Here is a 27259-nt window from a genome sequence, read left to right on the forward strand (position 1 = left end):
AGTTAGGCCACCTTTGGCAGTGGTAACAGAAATCAAACGTTTACGATAATTGGTAATAAGTCTTTCACAATGCTAAGGAGGAATTTTGGCTCATTCTTCTTTGCAAAATTGTTTAAAATCTGCCATATTGGATGGTTTTTAGCAAGAACTGCCCGTTTAAGGTCACATCACTGCATCTTAATTGGATTTAAATCCAGACATTGATTTGCCCATTTCAGAGCCTTCATTTTGTTTTTTGTTTTTTAGACATTCACGGGTGGATTTGCTGGTGTGTTTCAGATAGTTGTCCTGCTGCATGTTCCAAGAGTGCTTGAGTTTGGGGGCATGAACTGTTGGCCGGGCATGCTCCTTCAGGATCTCCTTGCAAACACTAGAATTCCGTCAACCACAGCAAGTTGTCCTGGTCCTGAGGCAGAAAGGCAGCTCGAGACCATCACACTGCCACCACCATGCTTTACTGTTGGCATCATGTTCTTTTAGTCAAGTGCTGTGACAGATGTAAGAGGCTGCACACCTTTCAAGATATAGCATTTTTGGCTCATCAGTTCACAGAATATTTTTCCCATAGTCTTGAAGATGCAAATGTAAGACGATTCTTTGTGCACTTTTGTGACAGCAGGGCTTTTTCTCTGGAAACTCTCCCATGGATGCCATTTAGCCATTGTAGTTTTTGTATGGGTGTCATGAACACTGACCTATTCAGATAAATAGGCGAGGAGACCTTGTAGTAATCTTAGTTGGTTGACCACTCCTGGGAAGGTTTGCCGCTGTTCCCAGTTTTTTTTATTTGTAGATAATGGCTTTTACAGTGGTCCGCTGGAGCCCGACAGGCTTGAAAATGGCTTTTTGACCTTGTCTGGGATAATAGATTTCAATTACTTATTTTCTAATTTCTTCTGGAATTTATTTGGATCGTGGCATGTCAGTTGTTTATTTTGCAGAGCCACAAATAAATTTGAGCTTTACAAATGCAATTTTTTATTTTGCTTGTGAATTTAAAAAGACGAAGAGAAGGATATGGCGTTGGTATATGTATATATATATATATATATATATATATATATATATATATATATATATATATATATATATATATAAATAAATAAAAATTACGCAGTGTTGGCATAATTTTTAAGCAGATATGTTGAGAAACATGGCAACAATTTTAAGCACTAACTAGCACATCACTCAAAATTCAGGCACATTTCGATCTTTGAAAACACAACGTTAAAATTCGAGCATTTTCAAGAATTACAAGCACCCATACGCACCCTGTATTGAAACGTTTTTCCCCGGATGACAGACAGAGGGTTGGCGTTTGTCACAAAGGGCTTGTTGCGGAGTTTATGTTGCAGTGGCCTAGTTTGCCACAGGATCACGGCATTATTCTTAATCCGCCAGATAGATGACATTTGCATACACGCGCTCAAAGATCCAAAATGGTTGGACCACAAAGACCAACAAGTAACACGAAATTAAACCAAAGATACAATCAAACATTGGCCAGGTCATGCAACATTTTCACGGCATGCAATTCTGCTAAATGTAGACATAAATATAAACAGTACTTACAATGATATGCACTATAAACACATTAAAGAGTCACATAACACCTGGATATATGTAAAATAAATGCAATTAATTCATTCATTTTGCTAATTATTTTGTAATTTGGAGGCATATTTTGTTGTGTATTTTTTCAAGTATTTTGTCATGTATGTTGCGATGCACTTCATCCTTTATTTTGTCATGTCATTTTTTGTGTATTTTGTTATTTATTTTATCGTTAGTTTTGTCATTTATATTATCCTTAATTTTGTCATTTATATTATCGTTAACTGGCATGTACATTATCACTTATTTGGTTGTATATTTTGGCATGTAATTTATTGTGTATTTCGTCATTTTTTTTGCATATTTTGTCCTGTATTTTGATGTATATTTTTTCATTTAGTTAGCTACGTATTCTGTCGTGTATCTTGTCATTTATTTTGTTGCATATTTTCTCATGTATTTTGTCATGTATTTGTTTGGCGTGTATTTTGATGTGTATTTTTTCTTGTATTTAGTTGTGAATCTTGTAAATTATTTTGTCATGTATTTAGTTGCGTATTCTGTCATGTATCTTGTCATTTATTTTGTTGTTTTATAATTTCTTTTGTCATGTTTTTTGTAATGTATTTTAATGTGTAACAATAAAAAAGAAATTATGAAATGAATTGCAAAAACGCATACATACATTAATACATTTAATTTATGTCATATTATTTAGTTATTCACGGTTCACAGATCCCATAACCGCACGAAACCAAACTCTGGAAAGCTTTCTCCACTGTTGACGGTTCCTGGCCTGCTCATGGTTAGTGGCAAATTGGCACCAGTCCGTTCCTTAATGTTATCGGCCCAGTTATTTTTTGGTCGTCCTCTCCTCCTGCCCCCTTGGACTGTGCCCTGGGGAACTATCTTCGTCACTCGAGAATATCTTGTGACGTGACCATACCACTGAAGTTTACGTCTGCGCACAGTTGACAACAGCTTTTGGTAAGGTCCAATGTGCTCTCTTATGGTGTTGCGCACACTTTCATTTGGCACATGGGCTAAGTAGTTGATGCGTAGAAATTTCCTGTAGCATCGCATATCAATGGCCTGGATTTTCTTTTCCAGTTTTGCTGTGAAAGCCCATGTTTCGCAAACATAGAGGAAGACAGAAGTAATCAACGTTGCATGAGTCTGATCTTTGATTTCACTGCTATATTCTTGTCCCTCCAGATGGGTTTAAGCCTGCCAAGAGTGGCTGTGGTTTGATCTATCCTGGCCGTGATTTCTGGTTCTGACCCCTTTTCTCTAAGAAATTCCTTGATACCTTGGGGATTGTTGGTCCTTACTTTTGTTTTTCTTCTGTGCTGAAATCCATCCTATACTGGCTTGATGCTTTGTCCAGGGGATTGACAAGATCTTTGAGTTCCTGTTTGTCTCTTGCCCATCTGGCAATCTAATCAACTAAAGGGAGGTTGGTGAAGTTGTGTCCCCCAATACTGACTGTACCTTTATGTTGCTCCAGAGCTCCGGACATGATCCTCTCCAGGAACATGTTGAATAAAGTTGAAGAGAGAAAGCAGCCTTGTCTCACACCCACTGTGGTTCAAAATCACACTCCAATGGTACTTCTGATCAGTACCGCACTGTTGGCATTGGCATTGGGACACAGTTGTTCAATGGTCTGAACTAATTTCTTGCCCATCTTGGATGGTAGCCCATAAAGTGGTTTATCTGGTGTTGTTGAAACTTTTCACACAGGATGCGCTGATTAAAAATCTGTTTAGTGGTGCTCCTTTACTGCCCGAATCCTGCCTGGCTGGGATTTTTTCAGACTGTGGTTTTAGTCTGTTCAGAAGGACCTTTAGCATAACTTAACTTGCATGGCTGATGAGACTGATGGTTCTGTAGTTGCAGCATATCAGGAGGCTTCTCCTGCTACTGGTACTCACAGAAACCAGTGCTTTCTGTTTCCTTTGGCAGAGCAAACCCCAATACCAAAAAAACTGGAGACGGATGGGCGCTGCCAGGTTGTACTAGCCCAAGACACACGGCACTACTACTTCATTTAGCTTAGTATGTGATTTATGTATGTGTTCATTCATTTAAATACCATATAATTGTAGGTAATTATTTACACATTTATTTATACAAACAGCAGAATGGGTTCTTGTCAGGGTTTCAATGTAAATCTCTTGAATTTCTGTCTCAAGGTAATTAGCTTGTTTTTATATTACTAAATATAAAAACAATGTTTCTCACACACACACACACATAAAGTAACGTTTCAATAATGAGTGTAATTATATCTCTTGTACGTTTATCAATCTTGTATTCTTTTATTTTGAAATCATGTTCTTGTGTGCACTGATCTCTCTGACGCAAAATAAACGTGCCTCTATCTCTCTGTGGACTTCGACCAGGAAGGACGTGAGTTCTTTTCTCTGCCGTTATAATGTAGAATCAAACTATATAGATGTATTTTATCTGTGCAGATATAGCCATTAAACTATCTTAATAATGTTCATCTCTCACAGTCCTCCTTATACACTTCCATCTGATTGTCCTTTAACTCCCCTTGGCTCCATGATCCTGGATGAGTTTGAGCAAAAGACAACAAGGATATTTGTATTGTCTTTAGTTTGATTTATATTACCAGAGCAGATTATAATATATTGCGTTTATCGATGCTGAAGAATAACATCGGTGACAGTCAACGCTTTGACTCTTGACATCGCTTCAGAGACTCCCCCCCTGGTTGATAATAAAAGCTGCATCTCATGTCACGCACAGTGAGATATGAAACAATGAGAGAACCCCCCCCAAAAACATCTGTCCTTACCATCTTCCATTTGAGGGAACAAGGGTGGGCAAAACACAGCCTTCGGGCTATTAATCCGGCCTTTTGAACAAAAAAAATGTAGAAACGAAGACGCGATTCACGACCGACAACAGCAACCAGTGATCGAAGCTGCTGTATCTGAGTCAGTTCAGGAGGCTTCTCCTGCTGCTTGTAACCATTAAAACCAGTACTATTCATTTCATTTTGGGAAACAAACTACTACCCCGAAATAACTGGCCTGGAGAGGGATAGGTGCAACTAGGCTGTACTTGCCCAAGACACACCACAGGAAGAGGTAACCCTAAATCCCTGTCGGTTAAGGGATCCCTGAAGCGTTTGTTCGGGTCTGGTACACCACCTTCCCCAAGAGTGCGCAAACTGGGTTTGGAAATGGGCACAGTTGGGTCCAATCACCACACACCTGTCACTAATTATCCATGCCCTTTAGAAATATATTTTGAACAGCAGACGGTGGTTGGTCATTTTCGTTTGTGCTATCATTAAAACTTCTGTTTTTTGTTGTTGTTGTGTCTGGTTTCTTGATTGCATGGTTTTGAATGATTTTGTGACACCTTTACTGGTTTGTCACTTGGTTCAAGTCTTTTTTCTGGTTTGAATCGGGTTTAGTTTTGTTTGAACATATGTTTTGTAATTTTTGTTTGTTACTTTGTTCCTGTTTGTGTTATTAAATACAATCTTTATTTTGAGCACCCCTGCTTCAGTTCTTGCTCACCTTTATATGGGTCCACTTGAAAAACTGCAAATAAAATATGTTGATTGTTGGGCCCCTCCTCCATAAAAATATAGTTTTTCATAACACATTAGGTAATCCATTGTGTACATTCAAATAAAGCAATTCCAACTTTATAAATCCAGTGTTCTCGTTTGCCCGCGTCCCTGCGTCATAGGCGCATTATTTTTGCTGGGGACGCATCGTGTCAAATAAACGTGCGTCCCTGGTATGCAACTTTTTTGACACGAAATTGTCATTATCATTTTTTAACAAAGATTTACCGCACTCCAAACTTTTTGTCAGGCAGATCCGCCATTGTTGTTTTGGTCTCGCGGTTTGAGTTTTCGTCTGCACGCCTATCTCGAGTTCGAGTTGGGTAATGAGAGTGCGCCTCTTTTTAGAGAACCCGCTTTTTCGGCTCAACTCATTAAAGAGCCGGCTCTCAAACGGCTCACTTGCTTTGATGCATTATATTACGAATGATTATGTTGTATAAAGAAGTTAAGAAAAAAAAGGAAGTAGAAATGGAAAAAATGAAAAAAGACAGGTTTGTGGTGATCCCTTTTAATCAGTATATTACCAACAATAATTCAATGCAGAAAATGAATTAATAATTTGAATAAGAAAATGTATCATTCTACTTGGGCAGCACGGCGGCGCGGTGGTTAGCGCATGTGCGGCACAGTTCATGTCATGGGAACCCCCTGCGTGGGTTCAAATCCAGCTTCAGACTTCCTGTGCGGAGTTTGTATGTTCTCCCCGTGCTTGCGTGGGTTTCCTCCGGGCAATCCGGTTTCCTCCCACATTCCAAAAACATGCATGTCAGGCGAATTGGCTGGTCCAAATTGTCCCTAGGTGTGAATGAGCGAGAGAGTTGTCTGTCCCCGTGTGCCCTGCGATTGGCTGGCAACCAGTTCAGGGTGTCCCCTGCCCACTGCCCGAAGATAGCTGGGATGGGCTCCAGCACTCCCGCGACCCTAATGAGGATAAGCGGTACAGCTAATGAGATGAGATGAGATTATTCTACTTTATTATATTTGCATGTATTTTTTCCTTCTACAGTGAACGTTCAAGCGACTTCATTTTTGAACTTTTTTTGTAATAAAACTCTTTCATGTCGAGCAACTCAGTGTCTCACAACAAAATGTTCATTAACAATATATATGATATAAGAAAACACATGTACAATATAACATGTTAAACTACATGAATACACATGTTTGAAAAAAAAAAGTTTTTTTTTGTATTTTGTAAGGGAAAATACGACAGTTTGTAAGGGCATGGAGCACACTAAATTTTGGGGATCCATAGATCTCTGTTGGGACCCATAGACTTTTAAATCCCCGGGACCCATCACTTTTCAGAGGTAAAATGAACACTGTATATCATTTATTTATTGATGTATTTCATTTTTGAGTATGTGTATTTTTCATGGATTTATTTCATATATCAAGATATTTATCAAGTGTCATGCAAAGAAGACAATGTTTGTTTTTATTCATATTTAAAGGGACAGAGTGTAATATTTAGTACCTCCTAGAGGTACAAAAAACGCATTCAGTAAAATAAAACATTGATTGGAATGCTAGGGAAAATAAATATAAACTATCATACCTATGTTAGTTTGTATTTAAAAATTGTAGGCCGAGAAATTTGTATTTGTTTTACATAGTGGAATCCATTCCTGGTAGTCACTGCCATGTTTGTTTGGCATCTTGCTGCTACGCTGTGCTCAGTGGAACTGGTTTTCGTTCACATTAAACAATAAAGTGCCATCTAGTGGTAAAAAAAAAAACCTAATGCCCATAAGTTGAAAAATGATAATTGAATGCTTAGAAATGCTTTGAAAGACTTAAATATTTTCATCAGAGTTATGAATGTAGGTAGGTAGGTAGGTAGGTAGGTAGGTAGGTAGGTAGGTAGGTAGGCAGGTAGGTAGGTAGGTAGGTAGGTAGGATTATCATTAAAAAACACAACAAATGTTCCTTTAGTTATTGGTAATTAGGCTACAATATTCACCGTTGAACTTTGCGACCAATGCACAGAGTGACCACTTTTCCGAAACTGAAAGTCAGGGCAGCATCAATTCAAAGAAAATAACATTGATACATAGCCATAAAATGTTTCTAAAAGACAAAATTGTACAACTTGTACTTGTGAAATCTGTTTGACCCAAGTCTCAAAAATGCAATGCCGGAATAATGACGCAATAATCAAAGAAACCGTCTCACATGGTTGCCATTTGCTGAATACACTAACTACAAAGATCTCCACTCTAGCTCCAGACTTCATTTCCTTTCAACAGAATAGAACATGTAGTGTACTTATCTATAACTATTATCCCATGTTTTAATGACACCAACAGAAGCTAAAGCTTGACTATAGGCACCATTATTTCTGATCCCAGATGTTTGGTCGTCCATTTCACTCAGTCCTTTCCATCATCCCCTTCCCCTCCCTTCTCTTTTTTTGCATTACATCTTTGAAGCGTCCCTCACTCCGTCCTCCCGCAGTCTCAACCCAAATCAGTCAATCCATTTTCTGGCTAATGTTAGGCGAGAGGAATCCTCACAGCTAATCTCCAACCTGACATGCTGACATTGTGTCTATCAAAATGTCGCCTGAAGGCGACGCATGTTTTTCCCTCTGGAATACTTGCGTACTTTGCAGAGCACAGTGTTACCTCTATATACAAGTACCTTTAAACATGAAAATCAGTAGGGGTGTCTTGGTACAGTTGCAACACTGAGATAGTTGTACCAATAAAAGTTTGACCAATTGAAAGAGAGTTTTTTCTAATGCTACTAATATAGGTTACTTCCATTGACCTCACACAAGACCTTGAAGACTCTGGCACATGGTAGTAATGTCCACATTCTTGGCTACAATCATATGTGTTTTTTTCCCCCATCCTAGCTAAAAACCACGTGGAGAAATTGTTAGGTTAATGAAGGCTGATAGGTACAGAGACAGTTATAACACATCCAAAAATGACTCCTGTATAGTCGGTTTGGACGGATGCAAGTGCAACGAAAAGAAAGAAATAAAAGAAAAGTGAATACCACGTTTTGAATGCAAGCAATTTTGCCTAGGAAGGCTTTACCCCATGCTCTACTTCTCATATATATTTTATTTGAATAAAGAGTTCTTCAAATGTTTGACTATCTGAAGAGTTTTTGAAATAATTAATCACACTGTTATAACTGCTAGCAGTGTCACAACCATATGGTACTAAGTACGGTTGTAAGACTGTATATCTTTCTGTTTGAGAGACTGCCACTGGCTTTTAGAGCTACTTAGCACTCTAAGTTTGATGTTTACTAGTAAAAGACAAATTAAGGTACCATGTATAATACTTTGAGAGGACTATCACAAAAGATCACAAAACTCATAATCTATATGAGTTTTATTTGCAGGAAAATCCAGGTCACAAGCAGTTTCAGAAGCTACTACTAGAGTATTTTTTCCTCACGTTTTCTTCATCTTTTTAAAAGCTACCGTCATCCTTACTGAGGTAAGAAACTAGCCTTGTGTACTATCACTCTAAAATTTACGTTTTTCAACCTTCAACCACGCTGAAAATTAGCCATTTTAACACTGAAGAATAGCGTTCGCTTTGCAGAAAACAAGCATTGTCCTTTTATACACCGCAAACTAGCTCATAACTAGATTACTAGTGTAAGTTTCTCGTATGCCTGAAACAAGTTTATTTTTTTCTGAGAAAATGCAGCATTGTTTTATGTGTATAGAAAGGTAGCGTCGATTTCTATTAAAGTGTAAGTATGTGAATTATACTTACAAGCAAATATCTACCTTTTTGTTTGCCAAAAACTATTGATGTTTTTTGTAAGACCGAACATAAGGTTATGTTGGAACTGGCATCGTCTTATTCAGGGATGCAAAATACTGTAGCTTCTTCTATGAGGAAACATGCTGTCTTCTACTGCAAGAAAACTATATATATATATATATATATATATATATATATATATATATATATATATATATATATATATATATATATATATATATATATATATATATATATATATATATATATATATATATATATATAAGTAAGCAATATATGTCTTTATTTCCCAAACCATCAAATAAGACTGAACATTAAAAGAAAACAACTTGACATATTCAGTTCACAAAAGAGACAAATCGTGACATTTTCAAGAACACTACCATCATGTGCTGTGATCCAACTCAAAGATAATCTTTATACTCTGAGATGAATAACTTGCTTGAGTTAACGTGTCAACATCACGTCCTAATACTTGTAACACGCAAACATGCATGACACTAATAACTGTGTTGCCAGAGGGACAGAAAAAAACTAAACAAAAAAACATATCACGGATTTTCCCACACATACAAAATCACACAAGCAGTGATGAAATGATCTGATCTGCCATATGCACTTGAACCGACGTGCCGAGTAATACCGGCACGGACAAAAACAGCTGGCCTGGCGTCAAGCACGCTTGCCATAAGTGTGCAGATCAACGCACACTGGAATGAAATCAGAATATACAGTATTTAAATACATCCGTCCATAAAAACGTCCTGCAATCCCTCGCAACTACACGCTTCATTCTTCGCAGGTTCAATGCATCGCGGGTTGAAAATATCAATTTAATAAAGTGAACTGCACTTGTGCAGCTCCGAGCCCCGCTCGCATACTGATACGAGAACGGACCGCACATTGTCTGACCTGGCAGTCCTTCTTTTGTTGACGTTTCTTCCTAAAATAATTTGCACTTTTTTTTGCCGCAATCCCTTATCCTTAATCCCTTATTGTTACAAGTGGGCACACTTTCTCGGCCCTAGCATTTGTTTATTTATTTTGTCATTATATCTGCCTAAAATTAACTGCACTGTGTCCTACTGTTACCCGTTATCCTTAGTCCTGCCTTGCTGAGAGCGGGGCCATCAGAGCTCACTTTTGTTGAGCATGGTGGTTCTTTTTATGTTATTTACACCTAAAATTAACTGCAGTCATGCGGCTGAAATCAATTATCCTAAAATCCATATTGCTGAGAGTGGGGACCGTCAGAGAACACTTTTGTCAGACCTAGTGGCTCATTTTTCCTCCCGTTTTTTTCACCTAAAATGAACTGCAATCGTGCAGTCAGGATCCATTATCCAATATTTTTTTCTTGACCTTCCTTTATTTTTAATTAAATATTTGTTTCCACAAAAGAGTTCACCAGCGATAACTGAAGCTCGAAGTAGCGAGAGGTCTCTGTATGTGTTTCTTCTTTGACAGTGACAATAAGAATTGTAGGCAACAAGCACTCACAGTCTGCATCGGCGAGGAAGAGAAAACTGAGGAGTAGCAAGCCGGGCCTGGCAAACTGCATTGTGGGATACGTGGACAAGTGCATGCTGGATACTCCTTAAGCTCACCACCTCACTACGCAACGGGATGATGGAGACAAGTCCTCACAACCTGCAAGAGAGAGACAAAAATGAGCTGATTAGTGTTGTTGGTTTATTATTATCTTTTTTTTTTCCCAAATTTGGATTCTAAACGTATGTGTCTTCTCATGCACCCACATTTGCAAATACCCTTATTTTTGAATATGCATGATTTCCCTGGAAGCCTCTCACTGAAGTTATGCAGCTGTTTCCCCTTCACACTTTATCACGGTCTTGAATTGCCCGAAGTGTGTACACTTGTGGGAGAAAAGTCACAAAATAAACCGTCGTTTTACCTCAAAACAAAAGGTTTTCGGCTAGCTTGATAGCAAAATTCGGCTGTGGCAGGTTCACCAGCTGCACAACTGGCCCAGTTTTGGTCAAAACAAATGTGATTCAGGATAAAAGAATGACTCACTTCCGGTTCCGGTTTCCAACATGGCGGCGCGTGTTTACGTTGCGGCTGATTGTTATCCGGCTATCCTACTATTTACCACTGTCCTCCTGCTTTCCTTTTTGGATACATGCGTGGCCAATAAGACCTACAGTCGGGAGGAGCTCATCCGACTAGGTGGGTGTCTAAATTTCGACTTTTCGGGCACTTTCTATACCACCCACGACATCCCAAATGAGCTCCAAAGGGACTCGGGTTCGCCCTGCTTTCCCGCTCCACCGAAGAAAAAGAAGAAAAATCGGAAACGAAGACGGCGAAAAGATAGAAAACAGAAGCGAGGATGTCGTGCAGGGAAGCGTGTGAAGTTGATGGAGCAACGACATGAAGATCTGTCTAATCCAACCATCATTTCTTCGTCGATTCTGCGAGTCAACCGACACCCGAAGCCCAACGCACACAACCGGCATCTCGTGACGATCTCTACAAAGGCTACAGCTAAGTCAAATGATTCAAAGCTAAAATTTGGTCTTTTGAATGTTAGATCGCTCGCTCCTAAAGCTTTACTTGTAGATAATATTATTCGCGATTATAAACTTAACTGTAATGGTCTCTGTGAAACGTGGTTACGCCCGGATGAGTATTTAGCTCTAAATTATGCTTCTCCCCCAGATTACGAGAGCAGCCATATAGCACGCACGTTGAAAAAGGGTGGCGGTGTCGCGCTTATTTCTGAAAAAACGCTCACATTTACTCCTCGTACCTCTAATAATCACAAGTCGTTCGAGGCTCTTGTTATGAGGTCCTCTCCATTGTCAATCTATGTGATAACTATCTATCGCGCACCAGGACCATACACAACTTTCTTAGACGAATTTGCTGAACTTTTGTCTGAACTAGTAACCTATGCAGACAAAATTATAATCATGGGAGACTTTAACATTCATATGAACTCCCCACTCAGTTCACTCACTGTTGCGTTTCAGTCTATAATTGATGCTTTTGGTTTTAATCAACTGGTTGATTTGCCAACCCATAAAGATGGAAACACGCTCGACTTGGTTCTGACTCGAGGAGTTTCAACCTCAAACATGGCGGTGCTATCGTGTACTACAGTTATCTCGGATCATTATTTAGTTACATTTAAGGTGCTAGCTAAATGTAGTACCAAAAAAACTGAAGGATTCACCGGATGCAATATAAGCACGGGCACAGTTTCTGAGCTCTCCGATATTCTTCCAGGAGCAGTTGCGTCCTTTCCTTCCTACATAGGCTCCATCGAACCACTCCTAAATGAATTTAACGCTACCCTGGCCAATGCCCTGGATTCAGTTGCGCCCATCCGGCATAAATCACGACCTAAAAGACGCACACCTTGGTTTAATGATGAAACTAGATCCCTTAAACGAGAATGCAGGAAATCTGAAAGAAAATGGCGCGCTACCAAGCTTGAAGTTTTCCATCAAATCTGTTGTGATAGTTTGTTGAAGTATAAAGCGGCCCTGGCCTCTGCAAAATCAGCCTACCTTTCGAAAGTGATTGCGTCACAAAAGAACAATCCCAAGGTCCTTTTCGACACTGTAGCATCGCTAACAAGGCAACAGACTATCCCAGATAGCTCCACCCATTCTGCCCACGACATAATGGTCTTCTTTACTAAGAAGATCCAAAGCATACAGGAAGAAATTGCTGAAGACAGTATTAATTCAACACATACTAAAGCACTCAAATCTCTAGATGCACGACATGGTGGCTGTCTAGGTATTTTGTCCCGTTTTAGTGAACTGTCACTCGAAAATCTTAAACAGATGGTGAATACGGCCAAACCGACGACTTGCCAGTTCGACCCACTTCCAGGTTCACTTATTAAAGGTCTCTTTGGCGTTCTTGCACCTTCAGTTCTAAATATTTTAAACATATCACTCGCCTCAGGTGTAGTTCCAGCTGCTTTTAAGTCCGCTGTCATTAAACCCACACTGAAACGACCCAACCTAGATCCAGAAAACTTATGTAATTATAGACCTGTGTCAAACCTACCGTTTCTTTCTAAAATACTTGAAAAAGTAGTGGCACAGCAGCTGAATGATTTCATGTCCGAGAACAATCTCTTTGAATCAATGCAATCAGGATTCAGGGCTAACCACTCTACTGAGACAGCTCTGATTAAGGTAACCAATGATCTCCTACGGGCAATGGACTCGGGCGCATCATCACTTTTGCTGCTGCTGGACCTTAGTGCTGCATTTGACACAGTGGACCATATTATCTTGCTAGAACGGTTGGAAAAATGGATTGGTCTCTCAGGAAGCGTCCTATTATGGTTCAGATCCTACCTCTCAGATAGGACACACTGCGTTAAATATGGCGAATTGACATCTGAGCCATTTAGTGTTACTTGTGGTGTTCCGCAGGGTTCAGTGCTTGGCCCCCTTCTCTTCAGCATTTATATGATTCCACTAGGTGATATTATTCGCAAGTATAATATCAGTTTCCATTGCTACGCAGATGACACTCAACTCTATCTCCCGATGGAGGAATCTGCCACACTAAACTGTGGAACTTTGGAGGCCTGCCTCACTGAGATAAAAGAGTGGATGTCACTCAATTTCTTGCGTCTTAACCCTGAAAAGACTGAAATGTTAGTTATTGGTCCTTCTAAGTCCCGTGACTTATTCTCTAAAACCGCAGTGAACTTGGACAATTGCCACATCACACAGAGTGACTCACTTAAAAATTTAGGTGTCATTTTCGACCCTGATCTGTCCTTTCAAACACATGTGAAGAAAATTACTAGAACCGCTTTCTTCCATCTCCGTAACATTGCAAAAATTCGTCCTATACTTTCTCAGTCGTATGCGGAAATCATAATTCATGCGTTTGTTACCTCCCGTCTTGACTACTGCAATGCACTACTTTCCGGTCTTCCGATGACCAGACTCAAGAGTCTTCAGCTGGTACAAAATGCTGAAGCGAGGCTTTTAACAAGGACAAAAAAGTTCGATCACATCACCCCAATTTTGGCTAACCTGCATTGGCTCCCTGTTAGCCTAAGATGCGATTTAAGGTTCTCCTACTACTATACAAAATCATACATGGACTTTCCCCCTCATATCTTTCAGATCTGATCTCCCCTATGTCCCGGCCCGAAGCCTTCGTTCTGAGAGTGCCGGTCTCCTGGTGATCCCAAGAGCCAAGAAGTGTTCCGCTGGTTCGAGAGCGTTCTCCATCCGGGCACCGGTGTTGTGGAATGCTCTTCCCCCTGAGATCCGATCTGCAACCTCGGTGGAAATGTTTAAATCTAGGCTTAAAACTCACTTCTACTCTATAGCATACGAGTAACCTAATCTTCTTATATGTAATAACTTGTGAAGCCCTTAGAGACTAATTGTGATTAAGGGCTATACAAATAAAAATGACTTGACTTGACTTGACTTGATAAGTAAATCAATACTTGTTTGTTGTGATTCGGTTTTACACTGCTTGCCTACAATAAATTTGAATTATCTTTGTCATTGATAACAATTGCAACGAGACTAGACATCCAGGAAAAACATGTAATAAATACTAAGATTAAAAAGACAAGGTAGTTCTTGCAGACTGGCCTAAGATGTATCAATAGTAAAATAAAAATCCTCTAAGTGGTAAAGAGACAAAATCCTTCCCCCCAAAATTGATTTAAATGAAAAAGAAAAAAGACATGAATTATCACAAATGTGTGTTGTTTTAAAATACTCGTAGGATGAGAAATTTGCATTCATTTTTTTATTACATGACACTCATCTAGAGGTAGCAGACATAATTGTCCCAGCGCGTCACGTTAATCAAAGAGCCCAGTATAACAGAGGGAGAGAGATACACAGGGAGAGAGAAACAGAAAATAATCTTTTTGTTCTGTTGTTAATAACTTTAAATATATTTTTGCACCAATGTTTGTTATTTTGACTATACAGTGAGACCTCGCTACTTCGCGGTTCGACGTTTGCGGATTCAGAGCTTTGCGGTCTGTAATGGTTAAGAAAAAAAAAAAAAAATATATATATATATATATAGGGCAGCACGGCGGCGCAGTGGTTAGCGCTTGTGCGGCACAGTTCATGTCATGGGAACCTGTCGTGGGTTCAAATCCAGCTCCGGACTTCCTGTGTGGAGTTTGTATGTTCTCCCCGTGCTTGCGTGGGTTTCCTCCGGGCACTCCGGTTTCCTCCCACGTTCCAAAAACATGCATTTCAGGTGAATTGGCCGGTCCAAATTGTCCCTAGGTGTGAATGAGCGAGTGAGTTGTCTGTCCCCGTGTGCCCTGTGATTGGCTGGCAACCAGTTCAGGGTGTCCCCTGCCCACTGCCCGGAGATGGCTGGGATGGGCTCCAGCCCCCCCCCGCGACCCTAATGAGGATGAGCGGTACGGCTAATGAGATGAGATGAGATATGTATATATATATATATATATATATATATATATATATATATATATATATATATATATATATATATATGTATAGAGATGAGATATATATTTTTTTTAAGTGGCGTCGCTACTTTTTGCGGGAATCCCCCTCGGCCGACGACCCTAGCACGGCGCGCCGTTCTCGTTTCCCGGTGTTGTGCCCAAATCCGACTCCCGTACAGAATCCTCCCCCCCTCGCGTGAACGCGCATTCTGCTGAGCTTCCGACAAAAGCGATCGTATTCTATATAATGCGCTTATTGAAACCATAAAGCGAGCTAATTAAAATAATTGGGCGATCGTAGGCTATATAATGCGTTTATTTAAACAATAAAGCACGACCATATTCTACAAAATGCGTTTGTTAACGCGGATGATAAAGTCACCAACGTCACGTCTCCCGCTCGGGCCGCGATGGCTCTACATGGCGCTACACGGCCCTCGATGGGGGGGGAACTGTGGGGTTAGGGGGCGGTGAAGCGGAAGCCGCGTGGACCCAGCAGTGGCAGCCGTGGGCTACCAGTACACTCAGTACGGCCAGAGTAAGTCGAGAGCCTTCACGGCTTAGCATAGTGCTCGTGGCGCATGTTAAAGCTCGTGTTTGCTGACGGGATCTCAAATCAAAGACTATTATGCATTACGGCGGTGAAGCGGAAGCCGCACCAAAACCGCGCGCCGGTGTTGTGCCCAAATCCGACTCCCGTACAAAATCCTCTCCCCCTCGCGTGAACGCGCATTCTGCTGCGCTTCCGACAGGCCGTCGCGGTGTCGTGCGTATCGCGCCCGAAAGTACCGCTCGCGAATAATGAGGATAAGCGGTGCAGATAATGAGATGATATATATATTTTTTTTCTTTTTTAAGGTGCACGGCTACTTTGCAGGTTTTCACTTATCGCGGGTGGTTGGTCCCCATTAACCGCGATAACCGAGGTCTTACTGTACTGCACTGTTTCCATCATTGTCAGTATTGGCCAATTGTGTTGCTGTTCTTAAATTTCCACACCCCGCAGCTTCTGCTTTTGATAACCTAGGAGACTTAAATTAAAAAAAAGGGAGGACCTTTAGGACAGGTTGGAATTTACAAATCCTGGGGGTTTTGCACAGTTTTTACCTGTGCTTCTTGCAAGCTCAAAATTCATTGATGTGTTCACTCCTTATTTTGAGTGTTGAATAAACGATAAACTGTAAAAAAAACAAAAAAAACACAAGAAGCCGAATGGCAGGGCTCCAGAACGGCATGGAGACAAACACCAGCAGCAGATAGTAACAGACCCCATGAAAAAACAACAACAAAAAAACAAATAATAATATAAACTTATGTCACAATCCGCCCAATGACTGGCTGGCAACCAGTTCAGGGTGTCCCTGCCCACTGCCTAACCATAGCTGTGATGGGCTCTGTCACCCCCGCAACCCCCTATAAATATATATATATACATACGGTATATATATATATATATATATATATATATATATATATATATATATATATATATATATATATATATATATATATATATGTATATATATATATATATATATATATATATATATATATATATATATATATATATATATATTTATATATATACACACGGTGTGTATATATATATATATATATATATATATATATATATATATATATATATATATATATATATATATATATAGAGAGAGAGAGAGAGAGAGAGAGAGAGAATATAAATATGACAGGTTAAAAGAATAATAATTTATGATGGATAAATAAACATAAACATGATTATATTAAGCAAATGGAAAATCCGAGTACAAAATTAAGGTGAAATATATAAATAAATAAAAAATGAGTGCTGAAGGCCCGAGGAAGAATACAAACTTCATGATCAAATCGCACCATATTTTTTCTCATTTTTTTGCCCAGCCTTCACAAGGTTGTTAGTTTTTTTGGAGGTGCCCATGCCAGCAAGATGGTCGACAATGATCTCAGCTCCTTCTAAAATGGCCGCATGTCATGTAAAAAAAAGCAAATTTAAAAAATGCACGCTTATATGATTGTAGAGGTATTTTTGCTCATTACTCAAATCAATATAGTTTTTAAATAAAGCTTTTTTTTACCACTACCAGGCACTAAATACTACACAATTACTGTTAAAATGATAGCAAAAAACTAATTTATGACGAATAAATAAAAATAAAAACAACAATATGAAACAAAATGAAAACACGAGTTTACAATTTAAAGTTAAATACCGTATAAAAAGCCATACATGTATCAGTAAAGAAAAAAAAAAGGGGGGGTCTGGCAGCACACCAAAATCATTCTGCGGTAGCCATGTAGTAATAACAATGACAGTGTTGTAATAGTAGTACAACCTAGGATGACTCAATCAGTGCAGTTGAGGGATAAAGGTTATCCCAAAACAATTGTTTGAGCGAGGACCTAATGGAAAATCCAGTGTGGCTTTTGTAGTTTGTTTCTCTGGTTGCGATTGGGAGATTTAGATCTGATCTGATCTGATCTCTCTCTCTCTCTCTCTTTTTTTTTTTTCTCACTTCATCAGAAAGCATGTAGAGGACGGGATGGAATTTAAAGCATCGATGCTACAGCTGGAGATGATGGCCCTTTCTGGAGTCACGCTGGAGTAATTGTGTTGTGTGCGAAATAATGCAGAGGATACGCTGCATACATGCATTTATATTGTTGTTACAGTTTTCTGGACTGGTAATAAAAAACAGATTACAGGAGGGGGTGTCATAAACATGCATTTTTGTATTTTTGCCGTTGTCGTCCTTTCACGCTCATCCATCATTTGGTATCGCCGGATATGAGATGTGATCTTTTTGACACTCAAGGCGCGGCACGTCAACGCCGATGCCAGACTGTGGCAGGCGACTCAGACTGTGGCAGCAGACTTTGCTGATAGCCAACAGACAGTAGAGCAGACGGACTGGCCGGCTGGCTGGCAGAAGATGAGTTGCGAGAGCGTAACACAATAGCGTTTCCGTTTCTGATGCAGAAAAATCATCTCAAATAGGACTTGTGCGATAAAAGGACAGATGTCTAGAAAATAGGCACTCTACATAGAGTGCAAGTGATACAACTCCCTATAAACAGGGTTCGTACACCTTTTTCATGGTCGAATCCAAGATCTTTTTAAGGACTTTAAAAGCCTTTTTTTTCAATTTTTCCAGTACCCTTTAAAGAGGAGGTCCGGTGTGAATCATGTTCAGTGGGGCAAATGAGTATTTAGTCAACCACCAATGATACAAGTTCTTGTACTTGAAAATATTATATTGTATTTGTGAATATGGGTAAGCTTCAACCATGAAAGACAGAATGTGGAGAGAAAAAAACTGAAAATTAATATTTGATTCTTAAAGTATTGATTTCCAAACTAGAGTGTAAATTCTGTTTTTGGTCACCTACAAACAAGCAGGATTGCTGGCTGTCAAAGAGGTTTATCTGTTTTAACTCAATATTAGTATAAAAGCCACATGTGCACAACCTCAGTCAGTCACACTCCAAACTCCACTATGGCCTAGACCAAACAGCTGTTGAAGGACCCCAGAGACAAATTTTTAAACCTGCACCAGGCTGGAAAAAAACACACCGTGGGAGCAATTATTAGAAAACAAAAGACATACAAGACCACTGATAATCGCCCTCGACCTGGGGCTCCTTGCAAGATCTTACTACTATAGGCTACTATCAGTAACACAATGCACCACCAGGGACTCAAATCCTGCAGTGCCAGACGTGTCCCCCTGCTGAAGCCAGTAAACGTTCAGGCCTGCCTGCAATTCGCTAGAAAGCATTTGGAAGATCCAAAAAATGACTGGGAGACTGTGTTACGGTCGGATGAAACCAAAACAGAACTTTTTGGTAGAAACACAGGTTCTTGTGTTTGGAGGAGAGAAATACACCATCCGCACAGTGAAGCATGGAGGTTGAAACATTTGCTCTGTTTTTCTTCAAAGGGACTAGTACGACAGATTTGTGCAAAGGATATGAATAGGGCAATGTTTAGAGAGATTTTGAGTGAAAATTTCCTTCCATCAGCAGAGGCAATAAATATGAGACATGGCTGGGTCTTTCAGCATGACAATAGTCCAAACACACAGCCAGGGCAACAAAGTGGAGTGGCTTGGTAAGAAACATTTTAAGATGCTGGAGTGGTCTAGCCAGTATCCAGATCTCAACCCCATAGAAAATACGTGGAGGGAGTCAACATTCTTTGTTGCCCAAAAACAGCCCTAAAACATCACTGCTCTAGAGGAGATCTGCATGAAGAACGGGCCAAAATCCCAGCAGTGGTGTGTGAAAAGCTTGTGAAGAGTTACAGAAAATGTTTGGCCTCCATTATTTCCAACAAAAGGTACATTACAGACTATTGAAATGTACTCTTGGTATTTATTAAGTATTTATTTTCCACCATAATTAGCAAAAAAATATTTTTTTTAAATCAAAGAATGTGATTTCCTGGTTTTTTTTCCACGTTCTGTCTCTCGTGGTTGAGGTTTACCCATGTTTACAATTTCAGGCCTCTCTAATATGTTCAAATGGGAGAACTTGCACAATTGGTGGTTATAAGAGGTGTTTGGCTCGAGTTAGTTATGCAGGGTCCGTTTCGGAAGAGCGATCTTTTACATTTTCAGGAAGTGGCACTTTCAGCTTGGCTCACTAATAACCCCACGATCTCACCCATTTTGCTTGTACAAACATATACTGTATGTAAGCACGACAGCGCAGTGGTTAGCGCATGTGCGGCACAGTTCTGAGGTCATGAGATCGAACCTTCCTGTGTGGAGTTTGCATGTTCTCCCCGTGCTTACGTGGGTTTCTTCTGGGCACTCCGGTTTCCTCCCACATCCTAAAAACATATATGTCAGGTTAATTGACCGGTCCAAATTGTCCCTAGGTGTGAAGGAGCAAATGAGTTGTCTGTCTCTGTGTTCCCTGCGACTGGCTGGCAACCAGTTTAGGGTGTCCCCTGCCCAGTGCCCGAAGATAGCTTGGATGGGCTCCAGCACCCCCGCGACCCTACTGAGGATAAGCGGTGCAGATAATGGATGGATGGATATAAAAGTAGGTAAATATGTATGATATGTATATGATATTATCATTATCGGTCAAAATTATGTCACTGATGAAAAACAAAAACGCTATCAGAAATTCCTTCTAGTATGAACAAGTTATATAAGACAATAGCGCTAAAGCCAGGAACAAACATACTTGCAGTTGATCAAATGTATTACCAAAGCAATGCAACTCTAAATTCATCAGACGTATCGTGTGCAAATAGTATTCTCTAATTCAAAAGAAAATGAAAAAAAAAATCTGAAGAGTGGTATGTAGCCTAGATGGTAAGGCGCCCGCTTTGAGACTAGGAGGTCGGTGGTTCGCGCCCCGGCCGAGTCATTCCTAAGACTTAAAAAGTGGTCGGCGGCGCCCTCTGTTGGCTGCGGCTGCATCGGCTCGCTACAACGGGTCAGGTGCAATCGACATTTCGTTCTGTGTACATTGTTACACAGAATGACAATACAAGGAAATTATTATTATTATATTATTATTATGTAGTAGGAACTACCACAGTAGGGGTAAAGCGAATATAGAAGCTTTTCAAAAGTCATGAACGTGTATTGATTCATTTCATTCAATCAATATGATTAAATTAGCTCACCGGGGTAGTTGAATGCACAGTGTGGTCAAAATGCAACACGGCTACTGTGTAACACATTTCTGACTCTTTCTAGGAGATTGATACAGAGGAGGGGATTCCCAGCCCCCTCGCTCAACCCAACTGATGTGTTGGGAGTCATTAGGCGACCAAACCCCCCAATTCCAACCCCTAATGCGCCAAGCGCCAAGCAGGGAGGCAATGAGTACCAATGTTGTAAGTCTTAGGTATGACTCGGCCGAGGCTTGAACCAGCGACCTCCGAGTCTCGGGGCGGGCGCTCTACCCCCAAGGCCACCAAGCTGGTCTACTGTGTAATATGTATGCAGAAAAACACCAGAACAATTAATTGATTTACTAAACTTTAATGGACAATGTTACGTTAAAATGTCTTGTTTTTAAAGATGTAAACTCTACACAGATTTGTACACAGAATTGTCATGTTTATTTTCTCTAATTACCCTTGCCACAAAACAAAAACAGACATCACAAAAGAGCAACGGACCCACGTCTTTGCCTGTGCATGTGTCCGCTAATCACGCCGGCTGATTCCTTGTCGCTTGCAAACTGCATTATTTAGTATCTTCCCAAGCGCGTCACCTTAATTAAAGAGCCCGGTATCATAGAGGGAGAGAGATACACGAGGAGAGAGAAACAGAAAAATGCCAAATGGGTGCACAAAAAGACAACAAATGGACAAATGCAGAGAAATATACAGAGGCTATGCCCCCTCCTGCACCAAGTGTTGACCGTTTACAAAATTTGGGACTCAGACTTAATTTACCTGTAGGCCACTGGATATTTTCACCAAAAAAAGCTGATAAAAATTAAGGATCAACCACTGGTTTGAAAATTGACAATATTGTAACAGTCAAAACAATGAAGAACAGTGAGTCAAAATAAGGAACTGGAATCCTATGAAATCTCCTTTGCATTTGTCAAAAATCAAAAACCAAATAGACTTATACAACTACTCAATACAACAAAATTTAGTCAAGTCAAATCAGTATTGGTATAGCCCTTAATCACAAGGAGTCTCAAAGGGTTGCACAAATCAAAGACTATTGCAAACTATCATTACAGACTATTATGACACCATCCCCTCATTTAAAACCTACATGAGGGCAAATAATACATATATTATCAACATAAAATATAGATTATTTATATGCTATAGAGTAGAAGTGTGTTTTAAGCTTAGAATTAAACATTTCCACTGAGGTTGCAGATCAAATTTTAGAGGGAAGAGCATTCCACAGCACCAGGGCCCGGATGGAGAATGCTCTCAAACCTGCGGATCTCTTTTTGGCTCTTGGGATCACTAGTAGACCAGCGTTTTCAGAGCGAAGGCTCCGGACCGGAACTGAAAGATATGAGGGAGCAAGTCCATGCATGATTTTGTATAATACCAACAGAACCCTAAAATCACATCTTAAGCTATCAAGGAGCCAATGCAGGTTAGCTAAAATCGGGGTGATGTGATCAAACTTTCTTGTCTTGGTTAAAAGCCTCGCTGCAGCATTTTGTACCAGCTGAAGGCTCTTGATTTTGGACTTCGGGAGACCAGAGAGTAGTGCATTACAGTAATCGAGACGGGAAGTAACAAACGCGTGAATTATAATCTCCGCATCCGACTGAGACAGCATAGGACAAATTTTAGCAATGTTGCGAAGATGGAAGAAAGCTGTTCTAGTAATATTCTTCACATGTGTTTGAAAGGACAGATCAGGGTCAAATATGACACCGAAATTTTTAACTGAGTCACACTTGGTGATATTACATTTGTCAATGTTCAGAGCAGTTTTTGAGAACAAGTCACTGGTCAAACAATACACACTGTCCCCTTAACTATTATGGCTGAGGCCTCAAACTATAACCCTGGAATTGGCACTGGTTTGAGACCCCTGACTTACATTAACACCCGTCGCTCAATTATATACACTGTCTATCCGGGCAAGTCTTGAAGCCATCAGTCACACTTATCTCAGCGATGGCTTGTGACACTATAAAGACGGGATTCATGACAGATAAACACGTGTTGAGGGCCTAGAGTGCAAATACAAGCATGAGTGAAGCTAATGGAATGAAAGGAATAGAAATGGAAGGAGACAAAGCTACAGACGGAGACAAAAGGCCGATCCTGAAAAGTGTAGCTGGAGGCGGAGTGGGCGCCGCGGAAAAACAACACCCGGCGTCGTAATTTGATTTGCCGTATTGAGGCCGAGATAGCCGATGCAATTAGATGCGTTTATTAGCTTTACGGACAAAGGCGTCGGCGCGACAGGAAACGGGAAGTCAAGTTGGAAAGGTGCTTGATGACTGGAAGCGATTTGTTTTCTAGGATTTTACAGAGGAAAAAAATGGGACAGGATTTTTGAGTCAGAGATTTTTAGTGTTAGAGGGTTAGGGGAGTCAAGGAAGGTTAACTGTAACCCATTTATCTTAACCTTTACCCTCCACTAACACTAACCCTTTCCCTATCCTATACTGTAACACTAGCCCCTCACCAACCCCAAACATTAAATCCTATCCCTAACACCTAACCCTTAACACTAAATCAAACCATAACCTTTCATTAACCCCTACCCTAACCTACACCCCTAATCTTTGAACCCTAAACCCCTAATCCATAACTACCTTTTATTGTTTTCCATACTATACGAAGGTGGCCTGGGGGTATGGCGCCCGCCCCGAGACTGGGAGGTTGTGGTTCAAGCCTCGGCCGAGTCATACCTAAGACTTAAACATTGGTACCCGTTGTCTCCCTGCTTGGCGTTCAGCATTAGGGGTTGGAATTGGGAGGTTTGGTCACCTAATGACTCCCAACACCTCAGTTGGGTTGAGCGAGGGGGCTGGGAATCCCCTCCTCTGAATCAATCTCCCAAAAAGAGTCAGAAATGACTCTAGCCACCTCCCACTAGGGGGATATGGCTGTGGTATATATAATATAATATACTATACAAAGAATCTGGCGGACTGCCAGAATTTCATAAACTTGCCTTAATAAAGCGGTTTTTTTTTTAGGCAGCACGGCGGCTCAGTGGTTAGCACAAGTGCAGCATAGTTCTGAGTTCATGAGATCGAACTTTCTGTGTGGAGTTTGCATGTTCTCCACGTGCTTGCGTGGGTTTCCTACGGCCCTCCGGTTTCTTCCCACATTCCAAAAACATGCATGTCAGGTTAATTGGGCGGTCCAAATTGTTCCTAGGTGTGAATGAGCGAGTGAGGTGTCTGTCTCTGTGTGCCCTGCACCTGGTTTAGGGTGTCTCCTGCCCACTGTCCGAAGATAACTGGGATAGCCTCCAACACCCCCGACCCTACTGAGGATAAGCGGTGCAGATAATGGATGGATATATATATATATATATATATATATATATATATATATATATATATATATATATATATCCAGATTGACTTGGAACGATCATAAACAGAGTAGCTGATCTTTTAAGGTGCAAAGTCTGCAGGAGTGTCAGAGGATTACATCACCCTGTGAAAGCTTTTAATTGCCTCCATGCATGGGGGTCACCAACTCTCCCTTTGGCACTTATGGCAAGCACTACTGCATCACTCTTTTCGCCTCAGGTGGCCTCTAACTGGCAGGTAATAATAAATAAATAAATCCTGCCTGGCAAGTCAAACAGAGTCTATAAAACTGGGGTGTCAAAGAGCCCGGGGGCCAAATTTAAAAAAAAAGAAAACCTCACGGTGGCCGGACCTGTAGATACAAGAGAAAGAAAGAAAAAGAGGGACAAAAAGACTTACAGGGAGAGAAAGAAAAAAAGCGGGAGAAATAGAGAGATAATAAAAGAGAGAGAAAGACAAGCACAGAGGAAGAAAGGGGGAAGAGAGACAAAGAGATTATAGAAAGAAAATAGAGGGAGACATAGAGATAGATAAAGAGAGAAATAAAGAGAGAAACAGTATGATAAATAAAAACAGTAAATGGGATACAAAAAGGGAGAAGAAATGGAGGAAGAGTGAAAGAAAAAGAGAGAAAAGAAATAAAGAAAATATGAGAGAGAAATACAGAGAGAATAAATGGAAAGAAGAATGAAGGAAAAATCAATGAAGAGAAAATAGATAAAGAGAACAGAAGTGAGAAAGAAAGAAAGAGAGCAAAAGAGAGAAAGACGGAAAAAGAAAGGGAGAAAAAGAGAATAACGGAGAAAAAGAAAGAGACAATTACAGAAAAAAGAAGAAAAAAGAAAGACAGAGAGGAAAGGAGTAAAATAGAGAGAGTGAAATCAATAGGGAAAGAGGAAGTGAGAAAGATAAATATAAGAGATAGAAAATTCAAGGAGGAGAGGAAGACAAAGAGAGAGAAAGCGAGAAAGACAATAAGAAAATGAGACTAAGAGGGCAAGAGTGAGAGCAAAAGAGAGAGCATAAAAGGTAGAAAGATACAGTAAGAGACGATAAGTAAGAAAAAAAGACAAAGAGAAAAAGAAGTAGAGGGAAAACTAAAGAAAAAAATAAAGCCAGGATAAATAATGAGACCAAAGAGAGTGAAATACAGAGAAAGGGAGAAAGAGATACAAAAAGAGAGAACAATGAGGGAGTGTGAAAGAGAGAGAGAAGATGAGACAGAAAGAGAGACAGAAAGAGAGAAAAAGAGAGTGAAAAAGAGATAAGAAAGAGAGAGACAAAGAGAGAGACAAAGAGAAAAGAAAGAGAAAGACAGGGATAAAAGAGAGAGAGAGGGAGAGAGGGAGAGAGAGAGAGAGAAAGCGGGAGAGAGAGACAGAGAGAGTGAGAGAGAAAGTGAAAAAAGAATACAGCCATAGTGTATTTTTGAGTGGTGCCAGGCTTTGGTGACATCAAGTGGACATATTTAAAACTGCTGTCCATTTTTCTCTTGCACTTCTCTCAGCATTGTCTCGCGGGCCAGACTTTATCCATTGGCGGACCTGCTCCGGTCTGCAGGCGCAAGTTTGACACCCCAGCTATAGAAAATGATTGTCTTTCCTGTTGCGGATAATCTGAAAAAACGCTTGGAAATGCAACACCGAATGTAAGGTGGTCGACTATATTAAAAGGTGTAATGATTAAAAAGACTTGTGAGGAAATTGTTTGTTTTGAATAGCACGGCATGAAACGCTCAATCTATAATGTATGGTAATGCATTCTCTCTCATAACAGCGAGCCCTCGCCGATTCTTAAAAAAAACAGCAGGGGTGATTATATTCTGATTTTGCTGGGTTGACTCAACACCCGAGGTGCGCCAAAGCTACACTAAATAGCAAACTGACCTTTAAAAACGAGCTGTAGTTAGCCGTAGGACGGCATCATTACCTCACCCAGGGTCTAGATTATTCACCTTTTCATTCCTTGTACGTTCAACGGCCAATCACTCGAGGTGAGTAATATTTTCTTGTTCCTGATTCCGTCGCTCGAACTTCAATTTACACGACTCGAGCATTGCAAGTCTTTTCAAGCTTGTTGCCAGCGATGTCTCACTATTTGACAGGTGGACCCAAATGCAGTGAAGTAGAATCAGAGGTTGCGTTGCTCAAAGAAAAGATGCTATTTAATAAGAAAATCTGAAAAATTCACGATTAAAGAAAAAAAAAGCTCAGTCCACAGTGCAGAAGCTTGGCCTTCTGAATATTAGATCACTAGCCTCCAAAGCTTTACTTGTCAATGACCTCATTAATGAACACAATCTTAACCTTATTGGAATTTGTGAGACCTGGTTAAAACCAAATGAGTTTGTAGTGTTAATTGAGGCTTTCCCCCTAACTTTGTGAGTTCGCACTTGGCACGACCATGCAAAAAGGATGGAGGCGTTGCTCTTATATCTGAAGGTAAGTTGAAATTTACTCCTGGTACCCCTACTGTTTTTAAAACGTATGAAGCACTTGTTATGAGGTCCTTAATGTCAACACCAATTTATGTAGTTGTTGTGTATCGCCCACCTGGACCATACTCAAATTTTTTGGATGAATTTTCGGAACTGTTAACAGACTTAGTAACTGATGCGGACAATGTTGTAATTATTGGTGATTTTAATGTTCACATAAACTCCCCATCAAATTCACTTGCAATTGCTTTTAAGTCACTGATTGATACATTTGGTTTCAATCAAATAGTTGATGTGCCCACTCATAAAGATGGGAACACTCTGGATCTTGTTCTGACCCGTGGCCTAGTAGCCTCAAATGTTACAGTGTTACCGTATCCCAATGCCATCTCTGATCACTATCTTGTTAAGTGTGAGGTGCT

General features: G+C 40.2%; 1 protein-coding gene across 1 annotated transcript in view; it reads right to left on the reverse strand.

The window, feature by feature from the left end:
* LOC148361874 (receptor-type tyrosine-protein phosphatase delta-like) overlaps positions 1-27259 on the reverse strand; it is a 401326-nt gene that overhangs the window by 148756 nt on the left and 225311 nt on the right. The window contains exon 6 of the mRNA XM_088342686.1: positions 10423-10572. Coding sequence (XP_088198812.1) covers positions 10423-10507 — 85 coding nt within the window. The 5' untranslated portion in view covers positions 10508-10572. The remainder of the gene's footprint in view (positions 1-10422; positions 10573-27259) is intronic.

This window comes from Urocampus carinirostris, chromosome 8 (assembly GCF_059441175.1).
Source record: "Urocampus carinirostris isolate Australia breed hairy pipefish chromosome 8, RoL_Ucar_1.0, whole genome shotgun sequence".
Taxonomy (NCBI): domain Eukaryota; kingdom Metazoa; phylum Chordata; class Actinopteri; order Syngnathiformes; family Syngnathidae; genus Urocampus; species Urocampus carinirostris.